General features: G+C 29.2%; 1 protein-coding gene and 1 long non-coding RNA gene across 3 annotated transcripts; one reads left to right on the top strand and one right to left on the bottom strand.

Annotated features, from left to right (window-relative positions):
- The first annotated feature begins 1625 nt into the window (after positions 1-1625).
- LOC149511900 (uncharacterized) lies at positions 1626-3404 on the top strand. 2 transcript variants are annotated; one of them, XR_016333316.1, is made up of 2 exons: positions 1626-2113; positions 2282-3404. It is a non-coding gene; the product is annotated as an uncharacterized LOC149511900 (long non-coding RNA). The 2 variants fall into 2 exon arrangements; XR_016333315.1 differs by having other exon boundaries at positions 2278-3404.
- A 1334-nt stretch (positions 3405-4738) lies between these two features.
- On the bottom strand, positions 4739-7220 carry LOC111316842 (ABC transporter G family member 5-like). The gene has a single exon (XM_022919016.2). It carries the CDS (start codon positions 6960-6962, stop codon positions 5007-5009), a length of 1956 nt encoding a protein of 651 aa, XP_022774751.2. The 5' UTR covers positions 6963-7220; the 3' UTR covers positions 4739-5006.
- Positions 7221-12050: the final 4830 nt, after the last annotated feature.

Here is a 12050-nt window from a genome sequence, read left to right as displayed (position 1 = left end):
GTTAGTTTTAATTTTTGAATATATATTTTTTATGCAAAACAAAAAATATTTAACTAATAAATTTATTACAATAAAAAAATAAAAAAATTATTTTAAATTTAATATATTGAATATTGTATAAAATTATATTTGAAATAAAAATTAAGATAGTTGTATTCTTAATCTCTAAATTTTGAATAAAATTCAATTTTAATCTTTCTATTTATCACGTGATATGTCAATTAATATGATATATATGACACCAATTGACAGTAAATTTAAACAATTCCTTAAATGAAAAGATCAAATTATAACAATTTTAAGCAATTGAAATTTTTTAATGATTAAAAATCAAAATAAAATTTGGGTCAAAGTTTAGAAACCATTAATGTTATTAATTATTAAATTTTTTTTTTGCTTTTTTACTTATCTATTTATTTACTTTTGTATATATTTAGTTCTTAAATTAGAAATATGTTGATAAGTAATAAAATTAGATATATAAGTTAAATAACAATTAATAAATTAAATTTTCTTGTAAATCATGCATTTTTTATATATATATTTGAAAGTTATTTTGATGATAAAATTTTAAAAAAATAAAAAAATGGATATTTTTTTATAAAAAATTTTTAGGTGAAAAGTTTTCTTTTAAGTTCTCTAGAATGGTGAAAATTTTAAATGAGAATTTTAATAAAAATAATTTTTATTTAATTTTAAATAAAAAATAGTAAATTCAAAATTCAAAATGAAGTTTTTTTATAAATTTTTAAAAAGAAATGATAATTATTTCGAGAATGAAATTTTATAACATTAAGAACGGTTGATTTTTTAGAAATTATTAAGTGAAACATTTTTTAAAATGGTGAAAATTTTAGATGAAAATTTTAATAAAAAATAATTTATATTTATTTTCAAATCAAGAACAAAAAGTAAAAAATGTAATTTTTGAAAATGAATAGAGATTATTCTGATGATGAAATTCTAACAATCAAGTATTATTGATTTTTTAAAAATTTTTAGGTGAAAAGCTTTTTTCAATTTTTAGAATGATAGATAATATAGATTAAAATTTTAATAATTGATATTTATTTTCAACCAATAATAAAGGTATAAAAAAACAAAGTAAAATTTAAAAAATTGAAAGTAAAAGGAAATTATTTTAATGATGAAGTTCTAAAAAAAAATTAAAAATGGTGATTTTTAAAAAATTTCTAAGTTAGAAATTTATTTTTAAATTTTGTTAGAATGATGAAAAAATTAAATAAAATTTTAATAATGAAATTAACCTTTGTTTTCCTGCATGGTAAAAATACAAATACAAATGATAAATTTTAAAAATAATAAAATTTTTTAAAATAAGAATAAAGTAAACCTATGGTGAAGTTTTAAGAAATCAAGAATTATGGATTTTTTTTTAAAATTTTTATAAGGAAAATATTTTAAAAATATTTTAGTATAGTGAAAGTTTAAATGTATTTTTAATAAAATAAATAAATTAAAACAAAAAAGTAGAAAAAGAAAATTAACTAAATGAATTAAATTAAGTTTGATGATAAAACTTTTTTAAGTGAATAAATTATCTAAGGAATATTTTTGAAGTGAAAAAAATTTAAAAATTGCAAGGTAGGAAAGACTTAAAAATTTTTAAAATATAAAAGATAGAATTAAAACAAGTAAAATAAAAATAAAAAGACTACTTAGCTACGACGTTTTAAAATGATTTAAAATTATTTAATACCATATTGGACGAGTGCCATCGATGCTAATATCTTTTTCTCACATGATGGAACTCTTATTTGATATCTTTTTTACACATAATATGACTCTTAAACTTACTTCTCAGAACCTATTTATTTTAAGAAGCTTTAATCAAGCTCAGGATTTTTTTAAAAAAAAATATATTCACTTAAATAACTAATCTCATCTAATTAAAAATATCAGTAAAGATTACTTGTGTCCGAGTTCAGGAACTTGTGCCCTAGAAGGTGTTTTCTATCTCCGATTGCCCTAATCCTCTCCTTCTGCTGATCTTTCTGATTACTTTTTGATATCCTATCAAAACCCCATTTTGCTTCGGAGACTTTTATCTTCAATTGGTTTATTGATGTCTGTCGCAAATGTGTCTTCGAAGGTATTTGACAAAATGCTCCAGAGAAACATTGTTTTCTTCTCTATGTTATCAAATGGGGTTTTCCTAATGAGGCTGTGAGGATTTTGTGTCAACATTTAAGCATGATTGGTGCTCATGTAATTCATTAATAACAATTTTGTAATATTTTCTGATTTTTTTGATAGTCAGCTTGCTTTGCTCGGGAAGATAGATTTGAAGAAACTTTTTAGGTTGCACTGATTGCAGAATGGGGGAGATGAAGAAGCCCTTAGACTCTTTTGCTTCCTAAAGAGGACATGTCTTTGATATGTTTGGCCAACCCTTAAACCTTTGGCAATCTACTGAATGCTTGTGCTGCAACTTGGAAGGCAAGCTCACATACATGTCTTGAAGCATGGATTTTTCTCGGTTTTGAGAAGAATATGGTAATTTTGGGGAAAACTCTCTCTTAGACGTGTACATGAAAATCCTGATGAAAAGGGATTGCTCTCATGGAATGCCATGATACTAGCAGGATGTGGAATGTCGCTAAAGCTTTTGAATTCTTCCAGGGTATTAGAAAGTAAATCATGTTCCCATGTTGGTGTTCATTGTGCCTGTAGTCAATCATGCTGGGCTAGTTAAAGAGGGACATATTAATTATTTCATCTGTATGAGCAGGCAACATAGTTTGGTACAGGGAAGGATCATTATAAAGGCATGGTTTGATTTCCTTGATCAAGCTGGCTTCCTCAAGGAAGCAAAGAATTCAATAAAGGCAACATCTCTTGAAGCCTGACGTTGCTGTCTTGGGATCTTTGCTTTGTGCTTGTGAAGTTTACATGGCAACATTACCTTAGGGAAGTATGTGGTGGGAAGCTTCAAGCAACCTGGTTGTAGCTGGATTGAGATATTGGGTTATGTACATGATTTCATGGTGAAAGATAAAATGTATCCGGAGGAGTAAATCTATTTGGTTCTCAAAACTCTCGCAAGATAAATGAAGTGAGCTTACTACCGCATGCTAGTGATGAAGAAGCTTTAGAGGAGCATAGAGTATCTGAATCATCCTTATAAACAATTTTCCTCCTGGAGCATCTGCTGGGTAATTACATTTTAAAAGTGATGTTGCTAAATTTATACATGTTTGAAATTCCTCATTTCTTGCATTGTCTGTTTCACCAACCCGTTAGATTCTTTCTGATAATATGAACAAGAAGAAGGAAGCAGAAAGAAAATATTTGTCCCAGGGCTCCACACCTCTTGTGTACGGATAGCCTTGATTCTAGCTCGAACTAATATTTTCGTGTATTAAGTAATCATTTCCCTTTCTTAGTAGCATGTCCTTTAAATAACTTACTCTAAAGGGTGTCAAATGGGTGGTTACAACCGGGTCAAGTTCACCCATTTAAACTATACTTGAACGCCTGACCCACTCATGCCCAGTATCCAATCCACCCCTTTTTATTTTCCCCCCTTCTCCCTCCAATATTAAAATATTTTTCATTTCCAGAGCAAAAAATATTTTCACTCTCTCTTCATTTGTCCTATTAAAACTATATTTCCATGATATTTAGGTACTTATAATTTTGATCCTTTCCTCAATAATCTCTTCTGAAAGTTTTAAATTAAATTTACAGATTCAAGAAGGTGTCTCTGTGTGTTGACAATTGCTTAGCTTTATCATAACGCTAGAGAAAAAACATAAACGACATATGTATGACTAGAATTTTTTGTCACCGCAAGAATCAAGGTCAAAATGCCTGCCTGTTAATTGATCCTTGGCTCTTGTAACTTGGAAGGCATGCTCGTAGTTTCTTAGTTAAAGCAGCCTCTCCCAGCCCATTTACTTGAGTGATACAGCTTTCTATCAAGTCTTAAGTTCAGTTGGAATTAAATCAAGTTATAGCAGTTTACAGCTGTGGTACTCAGTTTTATTTGCTTTAATTTTCTAACATTTTCTTTTTCTGTTCAGGACTTCATGATTTTGTTATTAACCACTTTGAGAATGGGATTATTTGTTATTGAAGTAGATATTAATTTTGGTCTCATGTTCTTGCTTTATTTTGCTATGCTGCAAATTTATGATGAATTATATGCTTTTTCTGATTACTGAAATATTGCTAAAATATAACTAATAGTGGTCAAAGTATATCTCATCACCATAGTGTTTTAACCATTCAAAGATGAATGCAATTTTACTAATGGTTATGGGCAGTGGTGGTACCTGCCTGCCCACTAGGCACCCATATATAACGTACAAAATACTGGGTTAAATGGATTGATCCATTTTGTTTAGTAAACAGGTAGATTGGTTGGATGTTTTTAGAGCTGGTGTTGGCCTATTAGGTGTAAATGAGTATGAACTCAAATTGCCGTCAGTCGCATATGAACTCAAATTTCCACCCTAATAATTGTAGGCCCGATTACAGCAGTGGCTGTTAACATGATCTAAATTCCTGCTCGACTAACCTAGAAGATAGATAAATTAATTCAGCCAAACAAGTACTTCTTCCATGTTTCCAAACTATGTCTCTTTCTTTTTTTCTTTTTTTTTTTTTCTGAAAATCTAATTCTTTTAATTTTTTATTTTAAATTTTAATATAAAACACAGATCATTTTTTATAATCTAGGAAAGTCAAATAGGATAAGTTATGCCAAATGAAATGGAAGGAGTAATATCTTTTGCAGACCTTGAATAGTCAAACAGTGTAAGGCATACAATATCTTGCAGAATCAAAATTCAAGAAAAGTTATACTTTGTGGCTTGAAAAAAAGTAAAATAAGAAGACAATACTAGAACAAGCCTCTTGAACAAGAGTAGAGCAGGGAATAATACATTTTTTTTTCTCCTTAGGCTGCTCTTAATTATGTAATTCCAAAATCATGTGAACCATCTTGTTGACATACACGTGAGAGAGAGAGAGAGGACTGTTCAAGCAAGTGCTGCCCTGAGACTCCTCTGCGAACATCTACATCTAAGAATGACATAAGAAACGAACCTGTAAACCAAGATGAAGCACACCATTATCACCACATTCCTCCACCTGCTCTCTTCCCCGTACCCTTCTTCTCTTAGTACTGCCTCTCCGCTCACCAAGCAACTTCCAAACATGTACTCCAAGCACTTCTCTGAGTTTGAGAACTCATTTATCAGAAACCCTTCAAATGGATACTTAAACAGGGATATGTAATGCATGAAAATCCAATAATTTGGAATCCCATGTTTTGATATGAAGTATCCGGAGAACAGAAAGAAGGACCCCATCACACCGGATATCACTGAATTTCCAACAATGAAAGTAGGCACAAGAGCACTGAAACACACCACAACTGAATTTGCAGTATAGAGAATCAACCAAATCAACAGCAGGAAGTGCATGAATGCCATGAAATTCGGATTTAGTCCCACCAGCCAGTATAATGGAATTGAGAATAAAATGGCTAGGATGAGTAGGAAGGGTAGATAAACAAGCCCGTTAGCTATGGCATATGACGAAACTCTGTAGCTTCCACATGAGGTTTCCTTCATTAGAATCTCCCTTTCTTGCAAAAAGATTGGCAGTGCTTCTGTGGTGCTAGATAGCAAGAATGTCAATATAAATGCAAACAGACCTACTTTTTCCTTTGCTCCAGTAAGATCATCTTTGACATTATGAAAGATGGAGCCTAAAACAAGCCCAGAAATCAGCATTTGAATTGTCCTGCATGCAAAGAGCTCCTTGGTCCTGAATATGTTTTTCGAGAACCTATGGGTGAGAATCATGGTTTCCTGCAATCTTGAATTCGCGAAATCTCTTGGAAAATCAATCCCAACATTGACAGTTTCTTCGTCAACAACCTTGGATTGCTGAAATAGCTGTTGAAGGGTAAACTTGCCACTTCTGCTCTCACAGTCTCCGCCTTTCCTTTGTTGTGACGGCACAGAAAAAAACTGTTCTTGCACTTGTTGCTGTCCCTTTCGCTGTTGTTGAATAGCTTCAATAGACTCAATAGCAAATTCGACAATATTGACATGAAGAGGAAGCTGCAATCCAATTTCCCTCAAATTTGCACCAAGCTGATCCACCGTGCCTTGATGCAAAACGGAGCCATTATCCAGTAAAAGTATCGAACTGAATAACTTCACAATGCGAAAACCAGGCTGGTGAATGCTTAGAATTATTGTCCTTCCCCTGGTTTCAGCCATTACCTTCAGCATGTCAATAATTTGTAGTGCAGATCTGCTATCAAGACTTGAAGTTGGTTCATCAAGAATTAACACTTTGGGATCATGAATCACATCTACACCAATAGAAACCCGGCGCCTTTCTCCACCAGATATACCACGGATCCTATCATCACCAACTCGAGTCATGGCTACGTCCTCCAGTCCAAGTTCCTGGATCAAGGACCTGACCCTAGAGCTCAGTTGAGCTTGAGGAAGTCCTAAACGTAACTTGGCACTGAACATGAGGGTTTCTTCAACTGTTAGGAGGGGAAAGAGGTTGTCCTTTTGGGCGACATAGCCAGAGATTTTCTTGAACTGAGCTTTATCAACCGGGCTTTGGTTGACGAAAATGGAACCACTTTGCGGGGTGAGTTTCCCAGCTAGGATCTCAAGTAAGGAAGATTTTCCTGCTCCACTTGGACCAACAATGGCGAGGATTTCCCATGGTTTTGCTTTGCAGTTTACATCTTTTAGGACAAGTCGGATTCCAGGGCATGGTTCTTCAAACTTCGTTGATGGCTGTTGTTGTAGTTCTTGATCAACTTCTTGCTGCTGGTTTTTGTTGAAGATTTGAGAAGGGTTTTCTCTCTTTTTTCTATAAATCTCGTAGTTGATACCAACTGCTTCAATCTCACAGCCTTGTTTCTTCATTGAAGAAAGCTCCCTGATTCTTTTTTCCATCTTTCTTTTTTTTTTTTTTTGTTTACTCCCCCAGCCTCAATCTGCCTCAACTTTTACTGAAAATAAGCACTAGAATATCCAATTCTTTTAAATTGAAATGTCGCTACTTTAATCCAAAGATTTTGGCCTCAATTTAACAACAGTGAAACTATACAAGTGTGGAGCATTTTTTTTTTTTTTCAAGGGAGCAGTACAATAACTCAAACTTATCCAATGTAAGATCTTTATTTCAATCTCACTACATTCTTACCAGTACCACTAGCAGAGCCGGATGAAAGGCTTAAACTAAGTGTATATGGATTTCCTGAAAAATAATAAACAAAATTTTTCCTGATATTCTAAATTTTTTCTCTAAACACTTTTTTTCAATTGATAAAATTGATAAATTTGTGTGTAATTCTTAAATGAATGATTATTTAATTATATATATTAAAAAAATAATATAACTGTCGTTTTAACAATGAGATTTTGTCATAAACAATCATAATAATATAATAATTTATCATATTAATTTTTTTAAATATCATAATTAAACATTAAAAAAAATTTCTAAATCCGTCGCAATAACAGGGCAAATAGTTTAAGTTAAACATAGTGCAGTGAAACTTCTTGTTGAATTGTTTACGTCGTTCACGTGCAAGCTGCCATTTCAATATTATTTTATGTGTCATGGAAATTTGCATTTCACGTGGTATGGTGCAAGCTCGTAACATTTCAAGATTTGAATTAAAAAATATAGGCTATTTTAATTTACAAAATAAAGATGATTAAAGATGACAAATTTGAATGGGTGGCATGCATGATCAATACTAGGCCAGCAATTCTGGGAAAATTTGACAAGATAAATAATGGTCCCCATGGAATCTCTTAACATGTGGCTGAAATCAAATTGTGGCTCAAAACGAAAGTAACCCCTCCAATTTTATATGCCTCAAATTGTTCGGATAAATGATCAAATCAATAACGTCTTTGTTTATCCAATTTGCTGACTAAAGTTAATGAGCAGTGCTTTGTTACTAGCTGATTAGGAGAATGAAAATATTTGCAAAAATTCAACATTCCTAGCCTTGTTCTATGTCATATGAATTAAAAAATAATAACACTCAAATTAGCATTTGACATGATCAACTAATTTTTCAATTAATTCACATGACTTTAATGTTTACGCTTAAAAATTATCAATTGAAAACAATTTTTGATATGAAGATAAAAGGTTCAAATGTAAATTAAAAAAAAAAAAAAAACAGTTCTAAGATGAATCAGTTGTCAAATTTTGCCTCTCCATAGTTCATTTTAAAACCGAAGACATTCGAATGTCTTATTACATTTAGAAGGCTTGCTTTTTGTTTTTGACAAAATTAAAAATAAAATATATAACCAGAGTTTGGAAGAATCTATTTACATGCATTGCGTGGTTAGAATAAAGCATGCCACCTAACCTTTTTTTTTTTATCTGTTTAAACTTTAAATGCATGAATGGTATGTGTTGATTTGAACATCATCGTCATCATCATCATTTTTTTTTCTCTTATAAACTCCATTATCACAAAGATGATAGGAGATGTTTGAATCAAATGTCTGTTATTTTTAAAACTCAGTTTTTATTATCGAAAAAATATATATAAAACTTTCAATGATTTGAAAGGGTGGAAAATAACAAAATAGGATGAATCTTTTTCGTGGATGAGAGCAAGAGAAAAGATCTTTCTCTTTTGCTGGCCTCTAATTTTTCATAGGAACCTATTTGTCGTTTTTTGGTCTGTTAAATTATAATAATAATAATTTTAAAATTTGTTTGGACATAGCATTATTTTATTTTTATTTAAGTAAAATATATGAGATTTAGAAGTAGGATTGTAGCACCCGTGAAGGTTGTTGCCAAAAGCAGTATAAGTGGTATGGACCCCAGTTTCTCCTACCTGTCAAGACTCAACACCTCATTTTCATCCTCTTCCTTTGCTTTATTAGACAAAAGTCGCCCGTGAACCCATTCGTCCTACCCTCTACTTGCCCCCTCCCAATCCTTTTCATCACCCAAAAATACCATACCCCAAGAAAAGAGGGCAAAACATCTCTAATAGATCCGTCCACACCACATGAACCAGGCACCTTCAATAATTCAGTAACAGTTAAGTCCTTAGCACATGAGCCACGCACCTAATTATGCCATGGGATGCAGCCCTGCGAGCAATCGTGGCTTTAAAATCTTTCTTAAAAATTTCTTTCATCATTAATTACAACTTGTCTGCATTGTATTTTTCTAGTATTCAAATTATCTCTAAAGCCCGGACCTGCATAATGCTTCTTTCGCAATATCCATGTATATTTGCTTGATTTTAATCCGTACAAAACAAACAAACTTGCATGGAGAATGGAGATAACTAAATGCAATTCTTCACTAAAAAAAAAAAACACTTGAATAGATAATGATTAAAGTTCTAATTCTCTTTTAAAAATACAAACTTTCATAATATTTTTAATGGCCATTTTATATTTTTAATACAATTCAATTCATAGATATTATTTTTTTATCTAAATATTTATTAATTATTGATTTTAATCACATCATTATAATAATTAATTTTATCAATATTATTATTTTTGATTTTATTGAAATAAATTATATTGTTCATTCAAATGAATCTTAAGCGTAATTGATTCATTGGTTTTGTATTAATTTTTTTAACATATTATATATAATTATTGTATTTACAACTTATCAATTATAATTTAAAATTAGAAAGTATCCAAAAAAATATTTTTAAATTTTTTATGACACCCATATTTATAACTTGTAAATCTTGAATATAATATTTTATTTTGATTGAATATTTATAAAATGATAATAACAAATTCTAGGTGAAATAATCTTTTTCTTTTGTTTGGTTCAGTTACGTAATCACTGTCTTTATTGGCAGATCAGGAGCAAAACACACTCGTTTAGGTTAGACCAGCAGGCTACCAAGTCTAAGTTTGTAGCTCTATTAATTTAATAAAGGTTTGATTGACCTTTGATCTTAGTTTGTTCAAAAATTGATATTCAGTGGATATGGAACCCTGCATCTTTCTGGGTATAATCAGCTATATATATTCAACAATTGGCATATATGTACTTTAAATCCTGATTGCATTCAATATTTTTTTCAAGTACATAAAAAGATTTTTTTTGTCCAACTTAAAAAAAAAGTAACGTTCAAAAGCTATAACGAAGCCAATTTTTTTTTTTTTTTGGCTAAAACTATATTTAATATTTCGATAGACGGTGTAGTGCAATGAAAACTCTTTACTGCTCATCCAAACATAGTCTAAGTGATATAGTTGTTCAAATGCATTGGACTTGTTTGAGAGATAAAAATTAATTGTGAGTGAAAAACTTTTTAGATGAGGAATAATTTTGAGGCCTCAAAAAAAATAAAAAAAAAATTGTTTGATACTTTTAAATTTTAAGAGATAATACTCTATAAAAAATGGTCTTCTAATTAATATGGTTTTTCGTTGCAAAATCTAATTGATATTATTAATTTAAATAAAAATAAAAATATTCAATAAATGTTAATTGTTATTACATAAATGTTGTCAAAATTATTTAGAACTTATATATTTTTTGTACACCAAGTTCAAAATGTAATATGTTTATAAATAACCATTTAAATAAATGGAAACAAATTATGCTTTCAATATCAATTAAAATTTTTATTATTAGAAATTAAATCAAATTATTTTACGAATGAATGTTTTAATAATATTAACATATTTTCAAACATCACAAATATTAATATACGTTAAGTTATATAAAAAAATAAAAACATTTATAAAAACTAAAATATATTAATTATACGTATTAAGTTTAATCATAATATAAATTATATAATTTATAAATAATTACTTTTAATATATATTAATTTTTAACTCTTATTTCATTATTATAATTATCATGATCCATAAAATAAAATTATTTTCATAATAGCATATATTAATGTATGTTAAAAAAATATAAATTATTTAAAAAAATTATTTGAATAAAAAAATTCACTAACGAGATAATGCGCGGGAAAGAAGGCTAGTATTTATCATAAAAAAACAGAAATCATAATTCTACAGTACTAAATTGATTATTTATTAGTATGTATTAAAATATTTGTTAATATTTAATCTTTTTTGTAAAACATGTTAGATAACTTATTTATATTAATTCACGATAGTAATATAAAACAAATAAACCCACTTTTTTTTGTGGTCTTCATCACGAAAGAGTAGGCCATAAATGTACTGTCATAGGCTACTTCTAATCTGCTACAATTCACGAGATCAAAGATTTCACTAAAAACAAATCAAGTTCATGGCAGACACAGCTGTCGCCTTTCCTCAGTGCCAAAAAATTTCTTGTGATCCTTTTCTAATTTTTGGTTTAATATTTAAATGTATCTTTAAATTTTAGCAAAAAAAACAAAAAAAAAAAAAGAAAATCTGATCCTTTTATTGCCTGCGAATGAAAATATAATTATTTTTTTAATTATAAACTTTTAAAATCAATCAAAATAATTCAATTAGAACAATGGAAGAATAAGATTTATTATTTGACACTGTGGATAAACACGTGAAAGTCATTATTAATTTTCTGTTATTCTAGTTGAATTTTTTATATATCAACTTAAGTTATAGAATAACTAGATTGTTCCAATTAATTTTTTTAATTATTTTTACAATTTATAATTATAATTAGATAAAAATAAAATATTATAATATTATTTACATGTAATAAATGTTAAGAGTTTAAGTCTATTTTTTTACTAAAATTTGAGGTAAGAGTGTAAACGAATAGTGTTTAATAAATAATTCTTAATGAATTCAGTTTTCATTCATTTATTAAAACAAATAAAAGATTTTGAGTAAGATTTTATAATTCATTTAATAAATGAGCAGATCTTAAACAAAATGCATTTAGTTTGTTTATAATTAAGAAAAAATTCGTTTATACAATATAAGAAAATAGACATTTGGTGATACTTTTTTAATGTTGTTTCACCAAAAAAACACCGTCAAATGCTGGGCTTTTATAATTTTAGTAGCATTTATTATATAAATGCT

Source organism: Durio zibethinus, chromosome 24 (genome assembly GCF_047325235.1).
Source record: "Durio zibethinus cultivar Kanyao isolate XHJ-2024 chromosome 24, ASM4732523v1, whole genome shotgun sequence".
In the NCBI taxonomy this organism is placed as follows: domain Eukaryota; kingdom Viridiplantae; phylum Streptophyta; class Magnoliopsida; order Malvales; family Malvaceae; genus Durio; species Durio zibethinus.
This window is presented reverse-complemented; position numbering and strand designations above follow the sequence as displayed.